This window comes from Aquarana catesbeiana, linkage group LG02 (assembly GCF_042186555.1).
Source record: "Aquarana catesbeiana isolate 2022-GZ linkage group LG02, ASM4218655v1, whole genome shotgun sequence".
In the NCBI taxonomy this organism is placed as follows: Eukaryota; Metazoa; Chordata; class Amphibia; order Anura; family Ranidae; genus Aquarana; species Aquarana catesbeiana.
Window position 1 is genome coordinate 331,594,752 of NC_133325.1, and position 27,631 is coordinate 331,622,382.

The 27,631-nt window shown below is 40.8% G+C and overlaps 1 protein-coding gene across 1 annotated transcript in view; it reads right to left on the reverse strand.

The window, feature by feature from the left end:
* DMD (dystrophin) overlaps window positions 1–27,631 on the reverse strand; it is a 3,507,873-nt gene that overhangs the window by 2,421,354 nt on the left and 1,058,888 nt on the right. The window contains exons 17-18 of the mRNA XM_073614841.1: window positions 12,906–13,029; window positions 12,716–12,803 (exon numbers count right to left, since the gene is read on the reverse strand). Of these exons, the coding sequence (XP_073470942.1) occupies window positions 12,716–12,803; window positions 12,906–13,029 (212 nt within the window). The remainder of the gene's footprint in view (window positions 1–12,715; window positions 12,804–12,905; window positions 13,030–27,631) is intronic.

The window sequence follows — 27,631 nt, forward strand, 5'->3', positions numbered from 1 at the left end:
CTGTATAAAAGTGAAAAACAAACTCTACCATGTGAAAATTCAAATGATAATTAGAGATAATTAAAGGACAGCTGCTAGTATTGACCATGTCTCATATCATATGCTCATGCCAATTAAGAATTTATACCAATATAATGCTGCGCTATCCAAATGTAATCAAATGATAATCGTACTAAATCCTAATATTACTGACTGCAGTTAAATATTGGTGGTGAGATATTCTATTCCTATGTAAAAAGTGAACATAATAATGAAATCTTATGCGATCAAAATTGCGATAATAAACAATTAAAAATTGCAACCCTATGCGATACTCTCAATGTCAACCTGTGTAGCATACACACCTCTATATACACATATTGCATTCATATGCAACAGAGAAATATGCAACCCTGTGCAATAATTGTGATAAATGTGATAATTGCAGTGACAAGCTGTTATTTACATAAATTCTTATAAAAGTGCATCAATATACAATAATTAATATAGAAATAAAGTGAACCGTGTTTGAGTGCTCTTGTTCCAAACTAATTCATGCATTAATCTGTGTCCACAAAATCGCAACATAAAGTACATTCATAACTACTCCAGTCTTCTGGTACTCATTGCAGATGGTAAAACAGGTGATAAAACAATAAAGTGCTTGTGTCCACTCTTGTGCTCCCCCTTGCACCTAAGCTCGGTCAAAACACGCTTTTAAACCACTTCTGGGTTTATGGTCAACATTCAGATCCTTGGAAGGTTGATTGCAACAATATTCATATGGAAAACAGAGGAAACTGGATAGTGTATTACCATTTTAAAAGTTTTATTTAACCACTTCAGCCCCGGAGGATTTGGCTGGCCAAAGACTAGAGCACCTTTTGCGATTCGGCACTGCGTCGCTTTAACTGACAATTGCATGGTCGTGCGATGTGGCTCCCAAATAAAATTGATTTAAGAACCGTCAGAAGAGGAGAAGCATCACGCAGCGGGAGCCTCCCATCATGCCATCATGTATGCGGAGCGGCCCGAGGAGAAGAAGGGAAGAAGGCGCCGCGGAGGAAGATGCCGGATGAGAACACCGGAAGAAGAACCAGAAGAACCAGAAGAAGAAGATGGAGGAAGAAACCGAAGGAAGATAGTAGATAGAAGAAAGAAGATAGAAGATAGAAGAAAGAAGATAGAAGATAGAGGATAGAAGAAAGAAGATAGAAGAAAGAAGATAGAAGAAAGAAGAAACATTTAAATAAAGGAATTGTCAAAAACTGTCTCTTGTCATTTTTAACATTTTTGACACTTTTTTTGTGAAATGGTAGGGGTACTTTTGTACCCCCTTACAATTTCACACAGGGGGGAGGGCCGGGATCTGGGGGTCCCCTTATTTACTTATTTACAGCGACTGCACTTCCAAGTGCACTTTCAGTGCAATTTCAAGTGCACTTTGCACTTGTAGTTTGCACTTGCACTTGTAGTGCAAAGTGGATTTGCCTTTCGTAAATAACCTCCTTTGTGTTGTTAGCATCAGTTCTATGGCAAGAAATTATATGGCAAGCAATATTACATTAAAGTTCATGTGACCATTAAGCCCTAATTGGCACAGAAAGTAGATGTTGCTTTGTTCATATCTCCACTGTACACTTTCTCAGGTGGAGTACAAGATTTGAAATTGCACTACATTTGGCAGAGAAAAGTGAGAGTGTTATGAATAGGAACATACTTCTAATAAGCTTTTGCCGGAACATGAAACAGGTTTTGGGCTGGAAGTGCTCCTTATGATTCTTGTGTTTGTGTGACACATAAAGCCAAACAGAGGTCTATCGTACAAATGACTATGGGGCAAGCAAGGTATAGCATTGTGCAGATATGAGTAAATCATTGCTTCTGAAAACCAAGTAATATTGGTTAACCAGCAAGTCATCACAAGATCTTTGCTTGGAAGTATTCAATATCATGTGTTAAAAAAAATCTCTGCATTTGAACAGCTGTCATAAAGCTTTTCATATATATATATATATATATATATATATATATATATATATATATATATATATATATATATATACCGTATTTATCGGCGTATAACACGCACTTTTTCCCCTTAAAATCAGGGGAAAATCGCGGGTGCGTGTTATACGCCGATCCCCTGCGATCCTGACCTGTCAGATCTAAAAAATCGCCGACCGCGATTTGAAAATGGCGCCGCCGGCGCCGAAATACACAGTGCTGGTCCTCGGCTCTTCTAGGCCACTTTCGGCTTCACTCGAGCGCCGCCCGAACCTAGCCGAGTGTACTCGGCTAGGTTCGGATAGCTTCGCTCACCGTCACGCCCATCCCGAGTGGAGCCGAAAGTGAACGAGAGCCGCCGAAAAGAGCCGAGGACCGGCTCTGTGTATTTCGGCAACGGCGGCGCCATTTTCAAATCGCGGTCGCCGATTTTGAAGCTCAGCGAGCTGCAAGGCTGGACTGGGGCAAGGCTGGACTGGGGCAAGGCTGGACTGGGGCAAGGCTGGACTGGGGCAAGGCTGGACTGGGGCAAGGCTGCACTGGGGCAAGGCTGCAATGGACACTGGGGAAGGCTGCACTGACAAGGCTGCACTGACAAGGCTGCACTGACATGGCTGCACTGACATGGCTGCACTGGCAAGGCTGCACTGGCAAGGCTGCACTGGGGCAAGGCTGCACTGAGAAGGCTGCAATGATGGGCATTTAAATGTAAGTTTTTTTTCCCTTCAACTTCCCTCCTAAAAGTTTTTTTTTCCTTAAAATTCCCTCCTAAATTGGGGTGCGTGTTATACGCCAGTGCGTGTTATACGCCGATAAATACGGTATATATACTCATGAACCATATGTAAATGTTGCCCATATTGGGGTGAGCCCAGGAAGATAAATGTACAGATCCTTAAGGCCCCTTTCACACTTGTACGACCTGTCCTATGATTTTGGACTGCAAAGTTGCAAGACAAATCGTTCCCCATGATTTCCAATGACTACCATTCATATTAGTATGACTTCAATTTGTGCCGACTTCAAAGTAGTCGCTGCACTACTTGTCCGACTTTGATTCTAATTCAGCCCATTGAATATCACTGACGTCAAATCAAAGTCGAATTGCCGTATTAACTTATCCAACTTTGGCATGCGACTTGTGCTCTGATGATCTTGAAGGGGAACTCCATGCCAAATTTTAAAAAAATTAAAAAAAAAAATGGCATGGGTTCCCCCTCAAAGAGCATACCAGGCCCTGTGGTCTGGTATGGGTCTTAAGGGGAGTGCCCAAAATCCATATCAGACCCTTATCCGAGCACTCAGCCAGGCAGGTCAGGAAAGGGGTGGGGACGAGCGAGAGCCCCCCTCCTGAACTGTACCAGGCCACATGCCCTCAAAATGGTGGGGTGGATGCTTTGAGGCAGAGGGGGCCCTGCGCCCTCCACCCCAAAGCACCTTGTCCCCATGTTGATGAGGATAAGTGCCCCTTCCGGACAACCCTGGCCGTTGGTTGATGGGGTCTGCAGGCAGGGAGCTTATCAGAATCTGGGAGCCCCCTTTAACAAGGGGGCCCCCAGATCCCGGCCCCCCACCCTATGTGAATGAGTATTGGATACATTGTACCCCTACCCATTCAGCTAAAAAAAAGTATCAAAAATAAAACACAGTACACAGGTTTTTAAAGTCAATTATTAGGCAGTTTCAGGGTCTCTTCTGACTTCTTCTCCTCTCTCCGGGTCTGCTCCCTCTTCTGGCAACGTCTTCTGCCTCCTCCGCTGATGTCTTCTACCTCTGCCAGTTCTTCTCCCCTCTCCAGGTTTTCTCCGCTCTCTGCTGATGTCTTCTAGCTCTCTTCAGTTCTTTTCCCTCTGTCCGCTGTTTTTTGCATCTGCTGGGTCTTCTCCGCTGTCTTCTCGCTAATTTGTCCAGTCTTCTCCACTGTCTTCTCCCTCTGTTCTTCTTCCGATGTTGACTCAACACTCTCCTGCTCTAATGCTGGGTGCCCGGTGTGCCACTACTTATATTGGCATGGGGCAGGGTCACTGAAGGACCGCCCCTTGTGACATCACCACCCATAATGCCCCAGGTGGTGACTTCACAAGGGGCAGCTCTCCAGTGACCCCACCCCATGCCAATATAAGTAGTGGCACACTGCGCACCCAGCATTAGAGTGGGAGAGAGCATTGAGTCAACATCGGAAAAACAGAAGGAGAAGACAGTGGAGAAGACCCAGCAGAGCCAGAAGACATTGCCAGAAGAGGGAGAAGACCCGGAGAGGGGAGAAGAAGTCGGAAGAGACCCCGGAGCTGCCTAATAAATTACTTTTAAAACCTGTGAACTGTGTACAATACAATACCCGATACTCATTCACATAGAGTGGGGGGCTTGGATCTGGGGGCCCCCTTGTTAAAGGGGGCTTCCAGATTAGGATGAGCTCCCTGCCCGCAAACCCCAACAACCAACGGCAGTTTTTTAGCATGGGGGTTCCCTTTAAAATCCATACCAGACAGGGCCTGGTATGCTCTTGGAGGGGAACCCATGCCATTTTTTTTTAAATTTGGCATGGAGTTCCCCCTAAAGATTCATACACAACAGTGCCTGGTATTGTTGGGATGAAAGTTGGATCCCTGTTTATTGAAGTCGCAGGGCAAAGTCTGGTCTACAGTTGTACGACTGTTATGTTATACAAGTGTGAAAGGGGAGTAAGGCTGGGTTCACACTGCTGCCAGTTGCGGCTTGTTGCAGGGGATCCAGTGCGTCCCTTTTCTGTTTTTCTGTTTCAGGGACAAATCAGGGCTGAATTTTTCCCTGAATTTGGCCCTGAAACTGAGCCAAAGATGCACAGGACTTCTGTGCAAGCTGATCCGCAGCCGTGCTGGAGATATGTGAACCAGCTCTATAGAGAGCCAGTCACAATCTCCTGTCATGTGAATTGGATGCGGGGAAACCTGCATTCAAATTCGCACTAGTGTGAACCCAACCTAACTGCTCTTGCCTTGGGTAAAATCTGCCCCTCTATGAGTACGTGATGCTAAAGTAGTAAAAGACACCCAATATAATAGTAGTAGAGCATCGAGTAGTCTTTACTTTTGGTGATAGCCAACAACTGATACTAAAGTTAATCTAGTAATTTACTTTATTTTAACAACGATAGCTAAATAAAGACACCTGGGTGATTTTTATTGAATGTTGATAGTCAGGGCCTAACTCCAGCATACTATAAAACTTTTTTTGACACATTGTCGCAACCCCTTGTTTCTGCCCTCAATACCATTACGGAGGGAAACTCATTCCCAGTGGATACCTTAAGGGCCTACATTTCCCCCATCCCAAAAGAGGGGAAAGACCCGCTGCAGTGTGGGAGTTATCGCCCAATTGCACTTCTGAATACGGACCTAAAACTCTTTGCCAAAATCCTGACCAACAGACTACTCCCTCACATCTTATTCATTGCGACCAGGCGGGTTTTGTGCCGCTACGGGAGCCAAGGGATAATACCATCCGAGTGGTGAATTTGATCCATGCAGCAAGGACTTCTAAACGGGCTCTTATCCTGCTGTCTACCGATGCAGAGAAGGCCTTTGATCGTGTAGATTGGTCCTTTATACAAGCTACTTTGGAACACATAGGCCTTCGATCGTCTATGCTGAAGTGGATACTGTCCCTCTATACACACCCCACTGCAGCAGTCAAAGTCAATGAGACGAGGTCAGACTTCTTTAGCATCCGGAATTGCACACAACAGGGCTGCCCCTGTCTCCCCTGATCTTTATCTTGTCACTAGAGCCCCTTCTGTGTAGGATAAGAGCGCATTCGGGCATTGTAGGCTACCCTAAACCTTCAGGATCCCATAAGGTGGCCGCCTTTGTGGATGACCTTATTTTCTTTCTAACAGAAACACTTACCTCCCCCTCTAACCTGCTTCAATCCCTTTGAGAATATGGTAATCTTTTTTTCAAATCAATCTAACCAAATCCTCCATCCTTAACATAACGGTAGACAGAAATATTGTCCAATGGTTGCGATCGGCCTTTCCGCTGAAATGGGCGACCAACCTCATCCGATACCTGGGAGTTGACATTACTTTGGACCCTGCTGATTTATACTGGGCAAACTTTGCCCCACTACTCCTTCACCTCAAGACGGACCTCCTGCACTGGCATTCCCTAACGCTGACATGGTTCGGTAGCTGTAGTGCCCTCAAGATGACCTTGCTGCCGAGGGTCTTGTACCAGATGCAGGCACTTCCCATTCGTCTACCCTTAGCTTTTTTCAAATGAATTGAGTCTATGTTCCGCGCATTTGTCTGGTCCCATCGCAAACCACGTATTAGACTTCAACTCCTTTATCTGGCGAAAAGCAGGGGCGAGGTTGGCCTTCCGGACATGAAAGCCTATTACAGGGCAGTTCACCTCACTAGATTGGTGGACTGGCACTGCCATGTGGAGGCAAAGCACTGGGTAGCCATGGAAGTGGAGGACTCCGGGGATACGGTCAAGAGCTGGCCCTGGATTACCGCACCCCTGTCTAGGGATCTCGTGGGGCACCCTACACTAGGCAGCACCTTGTCAGTGGTCAGAGATGCTTTTCGGCATTCCTCGGTGTCCCCGCAGCCCTCCCCCATGGTGCCGGTTCTGGGAAATCCAGAATTTACACCTGGTTTGCGGAACCCTCATCCTAAACGACTGGCAATAGGCACTAGACTCCGCTTATGTGATTTTCTAGGGAGTAATGGCCAGCTTTCTTTAGAGGCTGGGGCATCAGTGACGGACCCTCCCCTGGACTTCTGGAGCGGCTTACAGCTGCGTAATTATTTGCGCAGCTGTTTGAGGAAACCGGGCATTACCCGTCAACTCACTGAACTAGAGCTCATTTGTCACCGTGGGGAACCAGTGCGACACTGTCTCTCGCTTCTCTACTCCTCCCTAACCTAACCGGAGGAAGGTTATATTCCTTCATTCCTCGCTAAGTGGGAGGTGGAACTTGGAACCCAATTCACCGATATACAGAGGAAGAAAATTCTTTATTTTGCCCAGAAATCTTCTATAGCCACCAGAGTTCACGAAACTTGCTATATAATCATGACCCGCTGGTATAGAGTACCTGCCATTCTACATTGTTTCTTTCCCCAGGTGCCCAGCCTCTGTTGGCGCTGTGGCACTGAGGAGGGGATGATGTTACATGTTTTTTGGACATGTACCAAACTCACCCCATTCTGGCTTGAAGTGGCTTGCACAATCAGACACTTAACTGGTGTCTCCCTAGAGGGGAACCCTGCAGCCTGTCTGCTCCATTTATCGGAACGATCTATTAAGAAATACAAGACCTCCTTCAACAGTCAGTTACTGAATGCCGCCAAAGCCTGTATTCCACTCTGTTGGAGATCGGAGAAATCGCTGGCAAAGTCCCTATGGTTTACTAAAGTGAACGAACTAAGAGATATGGAGGATCTTACTGCTACCCTGCACAATAGAGAGGAGACCTTTCAAGACACCTGGAGACCCTGGCAACATTTTATATGCACAAAAGTCTATCTCCAAGAAATGGCACAAACTAACTGACCTAATGGGCCGGTTCCTCAGGTAGGGTCCTGGGTCATGGGCTGTCATATATCAGACCAGATCTCTGAGCTTCCTGTACATGTGGAGGCGGTGAACTACAAGTCCCAGCGAGCCAAACCACTGCCTGAACACACAAAAACATGGAAGGAGAGAGTGCCAGCAGCTGTCTAACGAAGGTCTGATATATGACAGCCCATGACCCAGGACCCCCCTGCACAGGAGACACCACAAACGCTGTCTGCTCTATGCTGTAACCTCAGTGTAGTGAGGTAGGGGACCATTATCTACCATTAGAGGATTGTTGCATGGAGAGGATTTTGTTTTACACTTCATATCCACCACTCTTCTAAGCAAATGATATCTAAATCCAGCTGCTTTCTGCACGACTTAATTGTCTGTCATCACTAATGAAGCATTGAAGCTGTCTGTTGCTGCACCAAGTCACCTTTATTGAACTGTAATATTGTTTTTTTAAGTTTGAGCACCCCCTGCTGGCGCTGGACACTATACTGCACGATGCACATTTATTATGATCACTTTGGACATTCAATGTAACATTGTACTATTTGGCACTATTCACTTTAATGTTATTTATTTTTTAGCTATGCATTTATTTGTATGAATCACGATCGACTGAATTATAATAATTCCCGTATACCAATTTACAGCACTTTGTACTGGCACTAAATGCTCTAGCGGCAATCACTGTCTTTTTGAAAATTTTCTTTATAATTTATTTAAATTTTTTATAATTTATTTCAGACTTAACTATGGTTTCACTTTATTTACTCAAGCTGAGATATACATATGTATAGTCTGTTTTGGTGGGCTCTACCTCTTAATTTCTCATTTATAGACTGTCAAGTTCACACAGTGCTACACTCCTCATTGTGTTTAAGACCACCACCATATGCCTCAGTGAAGGCAAGAGTTAAGCCCCCTACCCTAGGATATCTAGTACACCTATTGATTAGAGTTTATTTTAGGATTAGCGCAGCACCATTCCCACTTGTTAGTTGAAGTATAAAAATATATAATATATCAATGTGTGGCACGACTGATATGCTTTAACGCCAGCTCCAGGTCAAACGACTAACTCCCAGAGCACCTTCAGGGTCCTGTGCACTGTCATTATTGCCATACCGGGTTTTTTCCCCCATGTGCCTTGAATGTGGTGCTAAGAAAACTTGATTTGTTGACCTTGCTTTTGTAACCTTGTCTGAATTTCTTTTTCTTTTTATGCTTGACTTTTGTAATGTACCTATGCTGGATGCGTTATTTGTTGTACACACTTTATATGAAAAAATAAAGAATTAAAAAAGAATGTTGATAGCACAGGATTCAATGCTCATTTAAACAGTTCAAGAGTAATGTGGAATTAACTACAAGGAGCAATAATGATAACTGAAATATTTAGGATCTAATTATCTTATAAAGAAACCTACATTTTGGCAGTTATTTGCACATGTTTGAGGGCCCATTCACACTTATGCATTGTGGCAACATGTACATTAATAAACATTAAAACGACACATAATGCACCTGTCCATGTGCAGTGTGTTGCAGTGTCATTAGTTGTGAATGGCACCCAAACCATTGTACAGTAGTGCCAAATGCACCAAAGTGTGTCACAACACATATACCATGTGTTGTGTTGTGCTGTGTTGTGCTGCATTATTAAAAAGGGAAATGTACCTTTATATTAATTGCAGTGTGTTGGCAGCCTATTCATAATGATTGGATTGCTTTAACACAATGCATGTTAACAATTGCCATAACATGTGTTAATTCACTGTAACAGAAAGCATAAGCGTAAATGGGTCGTGATGTTATGAGTTTCTGCACCTTGCTATCACACTTGATGTCACTGGGAAAAGAGAAACTACTATTTTTGCTCTACCTAAAGTAGAACTGCAGTCAGTTTATGGACATTCAAATAGTTACACATTCTTAACAAGCAGTAAATGAGCTTTAAACAAGCCCTCAACGATCTCTGTAGAAGCATATATCATGGAATAACGCATCCTCAAAATTTAAAGTATAAAATACTTTCAAATTCTTTTCAGTAATTCAGTTCTTTTTATTTCTCCTCCTAGCTCTATTGTAAACATTAGAAGGAGAAAAAGATACTGAGACTTGGCCTGAGTTACTTCACTGTCTCACTTGTGGCCTTTAAGGTTGAATTGTTCTACGGTAGATATAACTAAAAAACTAGAGGAATTATTTCAGAGCTCATTTACTGATTATTAGGAATATGAATTTAAATGTTTTAACCTGGGCACAGTTCCACTACTAATTAAAGGAATCTATCTGTTTTGCAAACTGTAGAATTGTTGGAGTACCTGGATCTCCCATACACATTTTTACTCACAACCCTTGAACGCTTTGATGCATTGAAATCGCCATATATTTTTTCACAGCTGACTTTCCTAAATTTGTTTTATAATAACTCTAGCAGTCTGTTTGTATCACTGACATATTATCTCTGTCAGTTTTATTGCATTGTCATTTTTGGTCACTGTCAAAAGTTATATATTTCCTTCAAATCAGATTTTTAGCCTACCATTCTTTGCAGGTATCACTCATATAACCTGAGGGATAGTTTTTCTTTAGTTATTTTGAATATTTTAAACAGTGCCAAACTGAAATAAAAAAAGTCAACAGGGGCTAAACTGTATAAGTTTGACAGATAAAACTGAGAAAGAAAAGTCATAGAGGATGATTTATTAAAGAAGTACATTTTAACCTAGCCAAGAAAACCTGGATCTACCTAGGGCATCCAATCCAATCCAACTGTAAAAAGTAGTTTTTTTTTTTTTTTGCACAAAATTGGATTTATGTGAATTCAACTGCACTCTGCTGAGAAAAAATGCTCTACTATAATAAATCAGCCCCGATGAATGAAGATAATACAAATCTAGAGTTCTGTCACTAGTAATAAAAAAGCTTTGAATACATATAATCTTTTTAATGATGTCTGCCAACCACTAAGCTTCACCACACCTACAAATTTGCAAACTGAATCAAACCTACATTCAGTGTTGTAAAACCATGCATGGTTGATATGAATTGGACAACTAGGAAACAACCTATATATTAGTATTATACAGAGATTTTCCTATTAAACTACAGTGTATTTACTACCAGCCACTCCATCTCATGTGTCCTAATCAAGATATCAATGATCCTAGCAAAGACAGTCAATCACAGCATATGACTGTTGTCAATGTGTACGTATGAAGAGGAAAATATGGGAGCTGCCACTGCTAACTTGTTTTTAAAAATGCATATTTTTTTAGTGTTTGCTTTTTCTTTGAATAGTTTTTCTCTTAATGTCCCCATCAGAGTTTGTGAAAGCAGACACATTTGGCCTTGGTGTATATTTGTATGTAACTGCCAGTGTCACCGTGAGAATATTTCTCTGATGGCAGATACCAGGCACTAGATTTGGAAAGATTTAGATCACAGACCAGAAGTGTTTATTTGGGATTAAAAGTACCTGGTTCTGAATTCTTAACAATTCCATGTACTTCTACCATTAAAATTGGCAATCACCAGTTAAACATAGTTTTTTTGGACGTTTAAACAATAACAAATACATAAAAGGGAAATTGGGACTTTGAATGAAGCAGTTGAAATGCGGAGGTGAGAGTAGAAAAATATTTTATTAATTCATAACAATATATGATAAAGGTAATTTCATATATATACATACATATACATCTGTCAATCACAAGGTAGAGGCATAATAATACAAAGGTATATGTAAAACACATTAATCAAGATGAATACATGATATTGATGGTATGTAGAACAATAATATGGCCTGCAATTGCCAAAGGCGGCATGTCCGGTGCCTTAATCTGTAATCGCATGGTTTAAACATAATGTACTAAATTGATATCGATAACATCATTAGGGCGTAATAGATATCATTGTAGCATCAAGTATAGCTCGACGGCTGTTCCTTTGCTGGGTGTTGCATGGTATGCAGCAATCGGGTAGGTGCTACTGGGTTTTAGGTTCACTTTGGCTGTCACTATTGCTTGCTCCTTTGCACACTCCATTAATTTTATTTCTTGCATTACTACTCACTTATTTTATGCTTGCACATATTTAGGTCATGGTCAGTCACCTTTTCATATAGGTTTGCTTGCTATACATATTACATCACATCTTCATTTTATTACTTTTATCATCATCATACACATGCAGACTTATTGGGTTTATTATTTATACACTACTTCCAAACTCATTATTTTTTAACTATACCCCCACTCAATATATACTCCATATTTGTTTCTAGATATCCCAGTCTGCTGACCCATACACCAGCACGGTTGTCATCCTTATACCCAGGCACTTTTTAAACATCACCCAATGCTGCCAATCACGCCGCCTCAGCTCCCGCTGGGGGTTCATGCCTCCAGCTCACTATGTACCAGTTGCCGCTTGTTGCACTTACTGCCAGGGTTGGTAAGTGTGCTTGGCCAACTTTTTCCAAGTACTATATATATATATCTTTTCTTATTCCCCTCTATATACAGTGTGGTTCACTATATCCGTATATTTTACAGGAATTTGTTGCATCTGCTCCTGATGAGTGGAGAAAAACCCACGAAACGTGTTGAGCTATACTTGATGCTACAATGATATCTATTATGCCCTGATGATGTTATCAATATCAATTTAGTAAATTATGTTTATACCATGCAATTACAGCTACAGGTACTGGACATGCCACTTTTGGCACCTGCAGGCCATATTATTGTTCTACATACCATCAATATGTATTCATCTTGATTAATGTGTTTTTACATAGACCTTTGTATTATTATGCCTCTACCTTGTGATTAACAGATGTATATGTATATATATATATATATATATATATATATATATATATATATATATATATATATATATATATATATATATATGAAATTACCTACATGATATATTGTTATGAATTAATAAAATATTTTTTCTATTCTCACCTCTGCATTTCAACTGCTTCATTCAAAGTCCCAATTTCCCTTTTATGTATTTGATACAGGGATGGAGGCGCTATTCCATGCCTCATTTAAACTCCCAAATTCCCCCAATTATAGTTTATACAATAACAATGCCAGGTATTTGTAAATTCATTCAAAAAGCAAGTATTCAAACTAACTTTCATTAATTACCATTCAGCATCTGTTCAGCAAGAGCCTGGGCATTCCTGTTGGCCTCTTGAAGCTTTCTGCTTTTCTCTGGCTTCTCTCTGTCTATGGCCTATGGCAGAAATATACTACATTTACAACAAATCTTTTCTTTTCTTCTAAAAATGTGTAATGTTATGAATAGCATCTTGTGACAGAGGTAAACATCACTTACTTTAACTTTCTTTGTGAGGTCTGAGAGGTCTCCTTCCTTTCGAAGTATTGCAAATTCAGGACTTTGCAGAACAGCTTCAGAACGTGTCATCCAACTGTGCAATTCTGTTAAATCCACATCAAATCTAAAGAAAACACAACATTTACTTGAAAAACTGCTAAGCACCATCTTCAGGTAAAGCAGCCTAATAACATAAGGCAAATGCAATTTCAGGAAAATTATAACTTTCTATAACGTAAATATACACATTTGAATGCTTCTAACATTCATACACTTTCTGATCATCAGCGTGTCATATTTGTCAATGGTTGTTGATCAGGAAAGCTAATTTGTAAATTTTCAGCCCTGCCACTTACAGAAACTTAGACAAATGTGGAAACTCTTGTTGATCTGTTGCTTTCTCCTGGCTTCTCTATGTCTATGGCCTAAGCTAAAAAAAGTTGTAATATTAACAGTTAACTTAGCTGTGATCATTCTTCCTTTGCTGCAATACTGCACTACTATCTGCATGGAGTTTGTAGGGTCTTCGTGTGTTTGTATAGATCTCCTTTATCTGCTCAGGTTGTTCTCACAGTCCATAATAGACTGGTAGGCTAGTTGGCTCCCAGTCAAAAAACTCCTTTCACTGTGTGTACTACTGTAGTAGAGACATTCACATTCAGTGCTATAAAACAAGATTAAATTGAAAGCAATTTCTAGGGAACTAAAATCTCTGTCATTAGAAATAGGATCAATAAGTTTCTTGTTTAGACAAGAATGTCTCTTTTAACAAAAAAAAAAAATGCACAGCATATGCAGGTACATTATTATCAGACAAGTTTGGTTTAAATCATGTTATACAAAAAAATAGACATTTTCACAGAATGGTATTTATATTTACTACCATTTAGTGTAATATGTGCATCCTCTATAATAATTGTTTACTGATGAAGGGTCCCATGTTATTTCTGAGCCACATACAGACAAGGGTTTTTTTCCTAAGTAGAGATATTTCTTTTTTTTTTTTTTTTATCATTTGTTAGTTGATTATCAGCCATTCACATAGCAACAGAAACAGCAGAGGTAACAACTGCTACAGGACTCAATCTCAATTACTAAATAGGAATAGTCTCTTTTAGTGAAGAAATAAATCAGGCGAATAACCAATTCAACCATTTTTGACTCGCTTGAAGATTTGCAGTATTGCAAGGTAGTCAGGGAGCTAGACTACCTAGCACTAATTACATTTCAGGCAAAATATATGAAATGTGAATCCATAAAGCCCCATCTATTTCAAGCTAAGCCATTCTCTTTAAAGAAAACACACATGAGGGTGCACACGCCTAGTGTATTATCAGAGATTTACTGTATAGAGTTGTAAATGATGACAAATGGCTACCCACAAAGGTATATGATAAAGAAACATTAAAAAAATGCAAAACGCCATCCAGTGTAGGGATCGCATGGCCTGATAAACAATACTGCTATGCTGGTAAGCTGACACATTGCTAGCACACAGTATACACTTATTATTGTTATTATTGATACCATCCCAACATGAGGTACGTATGACCTATTTTATTTCCATATTTTCTTTGGCTCTTTTGCATTTAGTGGGCTTCTTTTATCATTTATATATTTATATTACTGTTTATTTTGTGCATATTATGTGGTCCTTGTGCACCACTGAGGTGGAACTTTGACCCTGTCTGTGTCTCAGTTTCCACCACCTTCCTGTGGGTGGTATAGAGGCCAGTGGTATATATTATGTAATTTGCATACTGGCCTGCTTAGCTCTGAAGAAGAGAGTATGCCTCCAAAAGGTGTCAGCTTGCCAGCATAGTGGTATTGTTTGTTGGGCCACATAATCCCTACAATGGATTGTGTCTTTCATTTTTTAAACATTCTTTTTTCTTCTATCTTTGTGAGTACCCATTTTGTCATCATTTATGTCTCCATACAATACATCTCTAGTAATGCACTAGGCATTTGCACCCTCCTGTGTGTTTTCCTTTATAGTTGTTCACTGGATTCCTTGATCTGAGAAGGGCTGCATCGGCTTAGCATTCCTGGCAGATGTCCATTCATAGTCTGTCATATATTCAGACTTTGGCAGATCTCTGAGTGCTGCAAGTGTTTGTGTGTTTTGTGCTTTAAACCATTCCCTTTGCCAACCATGTCAAGCTGCAAGACAGCTACATGCCCCACTTCACACATTGGGACAAAGTTATGAACAATTGATTTTGCCCATAGGAGGAAAAATCAACTTATCATACATGGTTCATAATATGTTAAAGCTGCATTACAATGTAAATATGGGGACTATGCTAAGTAAATCCAAATATCACAGAATGCAAAAGGCATCAATTTGTAAATCAGCATGGAATAAAAAATGCATCATTTGAAAGAAATCACCCAAAAAATATTTTTACAGATTAACAAAAGAATTATAAATCATATGTAAAAAACAAGCTAAATAATAATCAGTCATTTATTTTGTTTATCGTATTAATTTTAGCTTTCATATTTTTAACCCAACTCAACTGAAAAAAATGATTTGATGAAAATGTTGCTTTAATAGCCTACAGACTAAACTGGGCCTTCATTCAATTTAAATTTTTGCCAAGAGCAGAAGGAAGGTAAGAGGGCAGCATGCTGGTCCCAAATCGACAGTTTGACATGCCTGTATTATGCCCTTAGGATGCCTGCTTTGGTTACATCATACTGCTCATACAAAACACTGCTTATACAAAACAGATCTGTATATCCTCAGTACCAGTCAACAAGAGGTCAAGAATCATCCAGTGCCATATGTGAAATTTGTTTCCCCACAGCTAGTAAATCTTAGCAAAATAATTTTGAAAAGAAGAGATAACCCTCTGGCTAAATCAACATGTCAGTTGGTACAAGTCAAAAAAATGTAAGCTACTTCAGAGAAACTTTACAGAATTCAGACACGTTCAGTGTATATACTATTTATAGAAACTGCAATTAAACTGAATGAGATAAATAATGTTCAGTGGAGAACAAGTAATGGTGCTTTCAAGAGAAATCAAATCACCATGGTATTAATCAGAAAAGTTGCATGGTGTTCCATTATGACTATAATAATATCTGCATGTAGTGTATTTCTCTCCCCATAGGTTTTGACATTTTACTACTGATCAAAAAAAAGAGAAGGAGGTTTACTTAACTGGCCTAGGTGTGAGCATGAGTACTTGTTTGTAGCAATGTAGTATATTAATTAGATTGTATGTCTTGTCTGGAAAGTTCAGAGACTAATGAAATTGAAACACCGTGAAGTGCTGTGGAACACGACACTAATATATAAAGAAACTACAGTGATAGCATTTTATTGGCAACTACTGCAGCTTCAGTTCCAGGTTTTGATAGAGTGAGTAAAAGTCATACATTTTGTTAAGTTTTTAATGATTTCTGTGTTCTTACTGGGTAGATTCCCTCTCATTTCCTGTCCTGATGATACCAATGCAAAAACTGCAATACAAGTCTTACAGTTGTTCTAACCCTTCTACTTTCTTCCAAATAGTGTTTTTGTTGTCTCTGTCCCTGTCAGTGATATCCCATAACTTTCTAACCTGATGACACATAATAAGGATACAAATAGCAATTAGTACATGTCAGAGGTATATAATACTTATGTACAAAATAAAATGAAAAAATCTGAAGTTGATATTTAAACCTAAGTTTAGTAAAAAAAAAAAAAAAAAATCAGCACAAAGGACATGACTTATTATGAATCTGATGTGTCCCTTGTTCTGCTGGCTCCTTGTTTAGTTGAAATCTTCTCCTTTGATCCACCCTACCCCAGCTGCTGTAATCTTCCGGTGCAGTGGGGGTAATAGTGTCAAGGGACCTGTAATTTGCACTCATTAAGAGTGCTGACTATATCTGTTATTCCTCCCATCACCTCCTCCCTTCATAGATGCTGTAGTATAGCTTCTTTGAATGAAAAATTATATATGAATGGAGGACAGGTGGATGAATGAAAAGTTCACTTCCTGTATTCAGAGACCATTTTTTATTCCGAGTTATAATACAGTTTCTATGAATGAAGGAGGTGGGCAAAAATTGTGGCCAAAGTGAGCACTTATGATGAGTACAAGTGACAGGTCCTGTGCTGTTATTAACCCCCTCTGTAGGTTATGGTGGTGCGGGTAGGGGAGGGGATTTCAACTAAACGAGAAGCCATCAGCACAAAGAGACACATCAGATTGATATTAAAGTGGTTCTAAAGGCTGGACATGTTTTACCTTTATGCATTCTATGCATTAAGGTAAAAAACTGTCTCATTATTGTATTGTTCCCTCACTCCCCTGTATACTTACCTGGGCCCAATCTCAATCCAGCACTGTGCCCATCTCCAGAAGCTGTCTCCTCTCTCTCTGCTCACAGAGGCAGCAGCAGGAGCCATTGGCTCCTGATGTTGTCAATAAAATCATATGAGTAGAGAGTGGTAGGAGGGGCTGAGCCATGCTGTGTGTGTCAATACCAGCCCAGCTCAGGAACAAAGCAGCTTCCTATGGTAGAGGTGGAGCCCAGTGTGGTAGGCAGGGGACTGAAGAAGATGAAGTTCATTGGTGCTCTGTGCAATACCATTTCACAGAACAGGTAAGTATGTTTGTTTATTATTATTAAAAAAAAAAAACTTTTCAAACATTTTAGGTCATGTCCCTTATGCATTTTTTTTTTCACCTAGGGCTTTAACTATATTCAGGTGAAAAAATAATACACATTTGTTTTTTCAAGCTGTAAGTATATAAAAACACAGTATATAAAAACACAGTGTAGAAAATGTTTTGTAACTCCTTACAGTTCCCTACATTCTCAATATGCAAATAAGCGTTTTGATAAACCTGACAATCAGAATAATGTTCTGCTATTATATTTGCTATTTGCACAGCACTGTCTAATGGCCAAAGAAAAAAAATCGCCTGTCTAGGAAAACAAAGGACACTGGGTTTCATCTATTTACATGCTAGTAAGGGGCAGGTATGGCCTTCTGTGCAAAATAATGGTGGTTGGATACCTCCCACTGTGGTCTAGCACAGGTTATAAAAAGGGAGTATTAACAATCTAATTTAAAAAAATGGCAGCAGTGCACTCTTTAGGAGGAAAAGGAAAATTTAGTATTTTCAAGCCCAAAACCATGGCTGCTTTGTGCCCTATTGAAGGAGGGGGAAAAGGCTGCATTGTGAGTCTACTCTGCACCTGGAAGAAATAAAAGGAGCTACTTCACTACTGCCTATGCAGTTGACGGGGTAAAGAAAACAGCTCCCAACAGGGTGTTGCTGTATTTAAGCCTAGCAGTAATGTAACAGTAAAAACAAAACACATGCAAAATATGAGATCCCAGATTATTGGGTCACTAACTCTCTGTGTTTCCAAACACCACATAAAATGTAAAGGCCTCTCCTAAGCATGCAATTAAAAGGATTGATGTAAGGATAATCTCTTGCATATTAGCTTTGAAAATGGCCAGAATTTATTTTCAAGATTAACCTACTACAGGTTTCACTTCAGTTTGGTTCGCAATTTTCAGACTTCATGTTAGGTTTGACAAATGCCCCATGAATCAAGCACAGATACAATCACTCATCGCTATGGTTTTTTTTTCTTAAGAAAGGGAGAGCATGCAGAATAAGGCTTTTCCGTGATTTTTTTGGATATACAGTATTTCATGAATAAATACATAAAATGTATGATACAGTATGTGTGATTTTTTACTTACCGGTAACTATTTATTTCAAAAGACTCACTCAATGCATATACAGTACATGCAAAAAAAGTGTTATGTTCTACTTTTTTTTAAAACACAGATCTGCATATGTGTAGCGCTGGTAGATTTGCAATCTACCACATGTTAGGTAAATTTAGTAAATTGTGCGTTAGGAAGGTTAAAGTTTGCCTCCGTTCCAGCTTGGCTGACGTTGTGTGTATTTCCGTGCTGACCGGTGGGTGTCGCTGTTGCCACTGGTCAGGGTTGGAAAGGCAACATGTTGAAGCGAATGGATGCTCCTCTGTCCCGGAGGCATGCTCGGTGGAGGTGGTCCTTCGAGTTACATTCTGGGCGAGGGTATTTATGGGACAGACGCCATATTTTGGGGTTCGTTTTACAGCCACCTGCTGATGGATTGGGTGACAGGTGTCGCTACAGTGGAGGCTGCTATTGCTACAGAGAGGGAGCGATGGACCGCCACTTTGCCTGTTGTTACTGACAATGTTCCAGAAAGAGACATTGTTACTGTTGTCTCGCCCGGAGACATTACTTTAATTCCTGAGTCCACTACGCCTACTCCTATGGTGCATACTCAGAAGAAGGTGGGCTATGTAAAGGCTTCCCGCGGCCGTGGTTGAGGCCTACCCCAGAGGATGCCTGAGCCGGAGCTACCAGAGTCTATGTCCGGAAAGGGTAAGCCACTGTTGGTGGACTGTAAATAAATATTTGCCAGGGGAAGAATTGAGAGATTCGGAAATAGAATCCATGCCGGATCTTTCCGGTGATGATGACTTATTTGAAACCATGTCGCAAGAGCTATTGTGGTCACGATGTTGCCTCCACAATGACTTTTTCTGAATGGACTGCCCTGAGTCCTGGGAAGACGTCACCCTGTGTGGAAACACACAGTACTGTTGCTGAGACTTTGCCAAAGGCTACTAGTTCACTACAGACACCGGCTGGGTCTATGGTGAGAAAGTCACTACATTCCTGTGTACCGCCTGGTATGCCAAAACTTGCTCACTTGCAACGGATGTTAAACAAGCGTGTGACCGCAGAGTATGGATTGGAGTTTCCCTATGTGCCCCAGGAAATTATGCAGGAGATTGAAGTTAATCGGGAACTTTAGTACAGTGAGGCTGTTTGGGACTACTTGTCTGTGCCTAAGCCCTTCGGAAAGACTGGATGTTCCGTCCGGATGGATGAACGTTTCAGCAGATGCTTTGTACATTGGAACTTCGGTCGGCACATCTATGCCGATAAAGTGGTAATTTGCAGACCGGGAAAGGACAATGTTGTGTACTTTATTACCACTGTGGATAAAGAAGGGAAATCCTTGACCTTGCCAGATCCCCGGTTTTACTGGTAATTATGGACAATAGAACTTTGAAATTACCTAGCTAGATAGTGTCAGGGTAAAGAGATCCGCGTGGTCAAGATCTACAGATTCTGTTGAGTGTTTAAATCCAAGGACTTCTTTTTGCGAGCCGGATTTATTTTATAAAAGAAGAAAAGTTCTTATGCAGGGATGGACTCCTAAAGTATATATTTTTTTCCAGTATAGGTTGTGGGAAGAGAGTTTTATTTTTAATGAGGTTTTGCTCCTACTGTTGTATAGGATGTATATGTGTGTGTCGAACTATGTATATATTATCGGATCATATATAGAATTGGGAGGCTTTTCAGCTAGTTAGTTAGTGAGGTTATGTATCATTATACTGTGGTTTTGTTCGCGGCTGTGAACATAATGTTTTATAGATATAAGTCTTATAGTGTCTTTAAACTGTCCTTTCTCTCCCTTTGCCTATCCAAAGTTATAAGAAACTCAAATGCTTACTCTCAGGCTTGAGAGTTATTGTTACTGTGTTGGGACAGACGTTGGGGACAACGGCTATTGTAGTGGGGGGAGTATGTAGCGCTGGTAGATTTGCAATCTACCGCATGTTAGGTAAATTTAGTAAATTGTGCGTTAGGAAGGTTAAAGTTTGCCTCTGTTCCAGCTTGGCTGACATTCTGTGTATTTCCGTGCTGACCAGTGGGTGTCGCTGTTGCCACTGGTCAGGGTTGGAAAGGCAACGCGTTGAAGCGAATGGATGCTCCTCTGTCCTGGAGGCATGCTCGGTGGAGGTGGTCCTCCGAGTTGCATTCTGGGCGAGGGTATTTATGGAACAGACGCCATATTTTGGGGTTCATTTTACAGCCACCTGCTGGCCCTCCTGGCCGACAGGTATGCGTTAAGGAGCTACCTCATGGTCCTCATGGTGCAGGGATGGGTCCAGAGGCTTGTCTGGAGCCTACGACCGTGGCCGAGGAATGGTCCTGAGCTGTCGGTCCTGTGTGACGAAGCTGGACAGCCGAGGAGATCCCAGGGGAGGACCCGTCTTGGAGAGATCATGCGGCGTGCTGGTCTATAGAGGGGCCTGGTGACTCGGTTGGAAGATGTATCCAAAAAGTAATTATACAGCATAGTGTTGCCAGCTCGGCTTAAAGGTTCAAGCACTGTGACTGACTTTCACTATAGAAAAACCTATACATCCTGTGGCAGAGGATTGTACGGATTTCGTTCCCAAACAAGTCTGTGGCAGAGACTTTGACTCGTGCTGCGTGCTGGCTGCTAGACCGGTGAGAGAGGCCTATCCAGACGAGCAAGGAGTGTGTCCCACGAGGGGAGCGCATTTCAGATAGTATTTGAATTCTGCCAGGACATTTTGTCAAGAGAACCCTACCAGAGAATATTTGAGTTTCTTCTGCAAGTTTCCTTTCTACCTCTTTCCTGCTACTTCCTAAGTCATTTGTTTAATAAAGCATTGAAAACATACTCCAGTGTTGGTGCATGTGTTGTCCAGGAGTAAACTCAACTGAACCCTAGACCCGGTGATGGTGAAACAGAGGGAAGCAGAGTGAAGGTAACAGACCCGCTTAAACCAGCAGCTCCACCGTGAGTTAGTGCTACATATGTATGCATACTAACTGGAATTTCTGTGTTTATGCAGTAAAATATTGCCCTAAATTACAGTGGGATGTAGATATAAACTGTGCTATCTGGAGTTCTTTTATAGAACCCAACAACTTTCAGCTTGAAAGCAGGGACGTTTATAAGACTCAGGTAGGCTGAAATCAGGCAGTTTCTGTGCTTTGCTACAAGAGGTATGCAATTATATGCTATAAAAAATAAGCACTTAAAAATCCAATGTTCTGGTTCCTTGCCATCCCAGATTTTAGAAATGCCCCAGTGTATAGTTTTTGTCAAAGCATTATAGATGCAAGATCACATGCAGTTAGCAAATGTTTCTTGTATAGGATGTTGAAACCTGACTATTCTTTTCATGAAACAGTGGTTTAAAACACAAGTTTCTTATCATGTCACATTTAGCTCATCTATGAGGTATAAAAGCAGAAATAATTCTGCACTGGGGAAGATTTTAACACATAAAAACAACCTACACCAAAATCTGTGATACCACATTAGTGCATAAATAAGTCAAATAGTGTAGTGCTAAATTTATACAACATGAAAGAAAATATACCGTACTTAATGTGCATAAAGCTCTAATATAAATTAATGACAAAAATCTCAATTCATAAAGTGCAAAAATGTGAAATAAATGCAAATATACTTTTCATAAAAAAACATAAAATTAGGGTGTTGAAAAACCAATATTCAAATCCTATAAACAAATAATAAGTCTCAATTCATGAATTAAAAAATCTAAAAAATAGGTAATTCATGTGAACATCTAAACAAATATGTAAAACGTATAAGGTGTATAGTCCCATATCCAAGAACAAGTGAATGTCGCTCCTATCCAATAAATATAAGCAATCCAAGAAATAAATAGCTGTTACATCCACTGTTGATCACCACAGTGATATCATCCCTGATATAAGATAAGGTTGGCTCCTTACCAGATAGTGTGGACTATATTAAATGGTCAACGGTGCATTTAAAATAACCAGGATGTCTTCTTGTCACTCCTCATCCCCACACGTGACACCTTTAAAGGTAAAAGATGCATAGAGAGTTTCCAGAGCAGGCAATCCCCAACTACTGGTGTTCCAGCACTCAGCTATCTGACTGCTGGAACACCAGTAGTTGGAGATTGCCTGCTCGGGAAACTCTCTATGCATCTTTTAATGCGATTTTACTGCGGAAAATATTGCTAGGAGAGTTTGCAGCAAGGGCATGAGGAGTGACAGGAAGACATGCTGGTTATTTTAAATGTGCTGTTGACCATTTAATTTGGTTCACACTAACTGGTAAGGAGCCAACCTTATCTTATATCATGGGTGATATCACTTTGGTGATCAGCATTGGATGTAACAACTGTCAATTTCTTGGATTGCTAATATTTATCGGATAAGAACGCAATTCACTTGCACTTGGATATGGGACTATATACCTTATATTTTTTATATATTTTTTTGGATGTTGTACATGAATTACCTATTTTTTAGATTTTTTAATTAATGAATTGGGACTTATTATTTGTTTATAGGATTTGAATATTGCTTTTTTAACACACTAATTGCATTATGTTGGTGTATTTTTTATTAAATGTATATTTACATTTATTTCACATTTTTGCACTTTATGAATTGAGATTTTTATCATTCATTTCTATTACAGTTTTATGCACATTAAGTACAGAATATTTTCTATCATGTTGTATTAATTTAGCACCATACTATTTGATTTATTCACCTATGAGGTAGTTTGAGATTTACACACTAAATTTCCAATGACATCAAAAAAAGCATTTGTCTTATTTGTTTTGTTTTGTTTTTTCTTTGAAAAATGCAACTTTTTTTTGTCATGGAAACCTAGCTAATAAACATGAAAAGAACACTCTGTCAAAAGCAGAAATTTTCATCATATTTGATATTTAAAAAAATCTGTGCTATAAGGCCTAATAAGCTAATCTTCCCAGTTTTTCCAATACATATTTCAGAAAACATAAATATTTTTTACTTCAACAAATGGATGTGTGAATACTGTTACTCTAAAATACGTTTTTTCATTTACCGGTAAACATTATTCTCATTATATTTCGTGATTTTTTTTTATATTATGATATTTCCAGCAGCAAAACATCCACCATGTATATGCTTAGGATTTAGGTGCTTTCAATGAGTAGTTCTGGGCAGCAAAGGAAAACATTCTGTAAGCTACTAATGGATTCCAATAAACACAACAATTTTGCCAAAGTCAGAAACTTGACTCATTTTACCCGAAACTACGTTTTGCGTAATATTTTGCACAAAAAGTATATACAGAAGATCTTTAGGAGAGCAGAAGCAGTCTATGCTCTGTGCTTTGTTGTTTCCTTCCTCTCTCTGTGCTTCCTGCATTACCAATCACATTCACACTTCCAAGGCAGGTTTATAACTGTTTGGTACCTGTAAGAAACTTTCTAGTACAGTCATTTTTATTACATCTGGCATTTTGTGTGTGAAGTGCAGCAAAAAGAATGCTCAATCATCACAAGTAGTTGTTTTCCAGGATCACCAGATTACCAACAAAGTGAGTAGGGTGCACTGCTGATCATTTTCAAATATGACTAGGTCAAAACTTGCAAAATATGCCTACTATTATCTTGTCTTTTAACTACTTTGCATTCAAGTAGGGATGAGCCAAACACCCCCTGGTTCAGTTCGCAGCAGAACATGCGAACAGGCAAAAAATTTGTGTGAACATGCAAACACCGTCCCAAGTCTATGGGATGCGAATGTAAAAAATCAAAAGTGCTAATTTTAAAGAATTATATGCAAGTTATTGCCATAAAAAGTGTTTGGGGACCTGCCCCAGTGGACATGTATCAATGCAAAAAAAAGTTTTACAAACTGCAGTTTTTTCAGGAGCAGTGATTTTAATAATGCTTAAAGTGAAACAATAAAAATAAAATATTTCTTTAAATATCATGCCTGGGGGTCTCCTTAGTCTGCCCGTAAAGTAGCGCATCTTTACCATGTTTATAACAGTACCACAGCAAAATGACATTTCTGAAGAAAAAAATCCTTGAATGTCCCCCCAAAAGCCATACCAGGCCCTTCAGGTCTGGTGTGGATATTACGGGAAACCCTGCACCAAAATTAACAAAAAATGGCGTGGGGGTCCCCCAGGCTCCCAGGCACTATAAATTCTGAAAAGCAGTATATATACTATACAACCTGCCCTATATACTCTGCAGAAAAATTGTGCCTTAGGTGTTGGTTGTGCCAGTAACCCCTTACAGTTACTCTTGTTGGGCGCAGGAATGGGTCCTGCTATGAAATATTATATAAAAAATTGTAATTACATGCCCCTGCTAAACAGGGGCAGAAAAATTGGGCCTTTGGTTTTGGTGGTGCCAGAACTCTGTAAGCCCTCACAGTTACTCTTGTTGGGCGCAGGAATGGGCCCTGCATTTAAATATTATATCAATAATTGTAACTACATGCCCCTGTTAAACAGGGGCAGAAAAATTGGGCCTTGGGTGGTGGTGCCACAACACTGTAACCACTCACAGATACTCTTGTTGTGTGCAGGAATGGGCCCTACTGTGAAATATTATATCAGAAATTGTAATTACATGCCCCTGTTAAACAGGGGCAGAAAAATTGTGCCTTTGATGGTGGTGGTGGTGCCCTAAACCAAAAATATTGTTGGAAGCTAGCATCATCAAGATTAAGGAGGAATAGGATAGTCAGCATAGGCAGTCTTCAAGGGATCCCAGAACCATAGCAAATTCAATCACTTACATCAGCATCAGGTGCTTGATAGCTGCTGATCCAAGACTTATACATTTTTATGAATGTGAGCCTATCAACAGAGTCTGTGGACAGGTGCACTCTTTGATCTGTTATAAACCCTCCAGCAGCAATGAATGTGCGTTCAGATTGCATATTGAGCAAGTTCTGGCCTTTGGGCCTTTGATGGTGGTGGTGCCCTGAACCAAAAATATTGTTGAAAGCTAGCATCATCAAGATTGAGGAGGAATAGGATAGTCAGCATAGGCAGTCTTCAAGGGATCCCAAAACCATTGCAAATTCAATCACTTACATCAGCATCAGATGCTTGATAGCTGCTGATCCAAGACTTATACATTTTTATGAATGTGAGCCTATCAACGGAGTCTGTGGACAGGTGCACTCTTTGATCTGTTACAAACCCTCCAGCAGCAATGAATGTGCGTTCAGATTGCATATTGAGCAAGTTCTGGCCAGTGGTCCATCCTCAAGACCCAGTAACCCAGTGGATGCTCTTTTGCAAAGATCTCTAAGTCTGCTCTTGCCCCTAGATATTCCTGTACAATATAATGCAGATGCTGGCGATGGTTGCTTGAACCAATCAGACCTTTGCACTGAGGACTGAAAAATAGTTTCAAGGCTTCAGTCAGCCAGCCACCTTCTCCAATGCTCTTCCTCTGACTGAGCGAAGACTCAGCAACACGTTGTCCTGCACCAGGAAATGGTAACCTCCCAGGGTCTGGAAATGTGTTACACAAACCTTTCTTCAAAGCTTCCTGAAGATGTTTCATCCTCTGCTCCCTCTGCGAAGGCAGGATGAGTTCTGCGACTTTACCCTTGTAACATGGATCAAGAAGGGTTGCCAGCCAGTAATGATTCCTCTCCTTGATACCACAAATCCTAGGGTCCTTTTGCAGGCTTTGCAGAATTAGGGAGGCCATGAAGCGTACAGTTTGCAGAGGCATTCGATTCTGAGTCCTCTGGGTCACTAAGGATTACATTTTCCGTAACTACCTCCTCCCAGCCATGTACAACTCATTGGGTTCCTGGGGACTGAAAACCATCTCTTGAAGACTGCTGCTGAGTGTTATCCTCTACATGCATGCTGACACAATCCTCCTCCTATTCTTCCTGTGTGTTTGGCGGGCCCACAGGAATGCTATCTGGATAAAGGGGACCTTGAGAAGAATGGAAGTCTTCCTCTTCCTCCCGCTGTTCTGCCTCAACTGCCCTGTCCATGATTCCATGAAGCGTGTGCTCCAGCAGGAAGACTAGAGGGACAGTGTCACTGATGCATGCATTGTCGCTGCTCACCATCCTTGTGACCTCCTCAAATGGTGACAGGACAGTGCATGCATCCTTGATCAGTAGCCACTGGGGTGGCAAAAAGAAGCCAAGCTCCCTGTCCTGGGGCCATACTCACACAGGTACTCATTGATGGCCCTCTTCTGTGTGTGCAGCTGCTGCAGCATTGCCAATGTTGAGTTCCACTTGGTGGGCATGTCACAAATGAGGCAGTTGATGGGCAGGTTGCATTCCCTTTGAATGTCAGCCAGCCGAGCACTGTCATTGTATGACCAGCAGAAATTACCATAGACTTTTCTGGCCTGCCTCGTGAGATCTTGTAAGCCTGGGTACCTGGTCAAGAACCGCTGCACCACCAAATTTAGGACGTTTGCCAAACATGGAACATGGGTCACGTGTCCCTGTCGGAGGGCGGAGAGAAGGTTGGTCCCATTGACACATACAACCATTCCTGGTTGAAGCTGGCATGGCGTCAACCACCTCTGTGCCTGCCCCTGCAGAGCTGACAGAATATCTGCTCCAATGTGGCTCCTGTCCCCTAGGCAGACCAACTCAAGCACCGCATGGCATCTTTTAGCCTGACTGCTTGAGTCTACAAGCTGAAAAGGCAGCAGTTGCAGCGCTAGCAATTTGGCCAAGCTAGCATTTAGATGCTGTGCATGTGAATGGCTGGGACCAAATGTATTTTTATGGTTCAGCAACTGGAGTACTGGAGTACAGAAATTTGCCTGCTAAAATCAATTGGTGGTATACTGCTAGCAGATTGGCTGCAAGTACTTGGGACACCTATTGCTAAACCTTCATACCTCTCAGTGCAGGTTTTTGATAGGACTGGAGGTATAGTAGGGTTGGGTTGGAGCTCCCAGATCAGGAGCAAGGAGCCTTTTTCTATGATGTGGGTCTTTCAAGTGCTGTTGTCAACAGACTGCATGGCAGGTCGTCATATGTCTGGTCAAGCATGTGCTCAAGTGACTGCTGT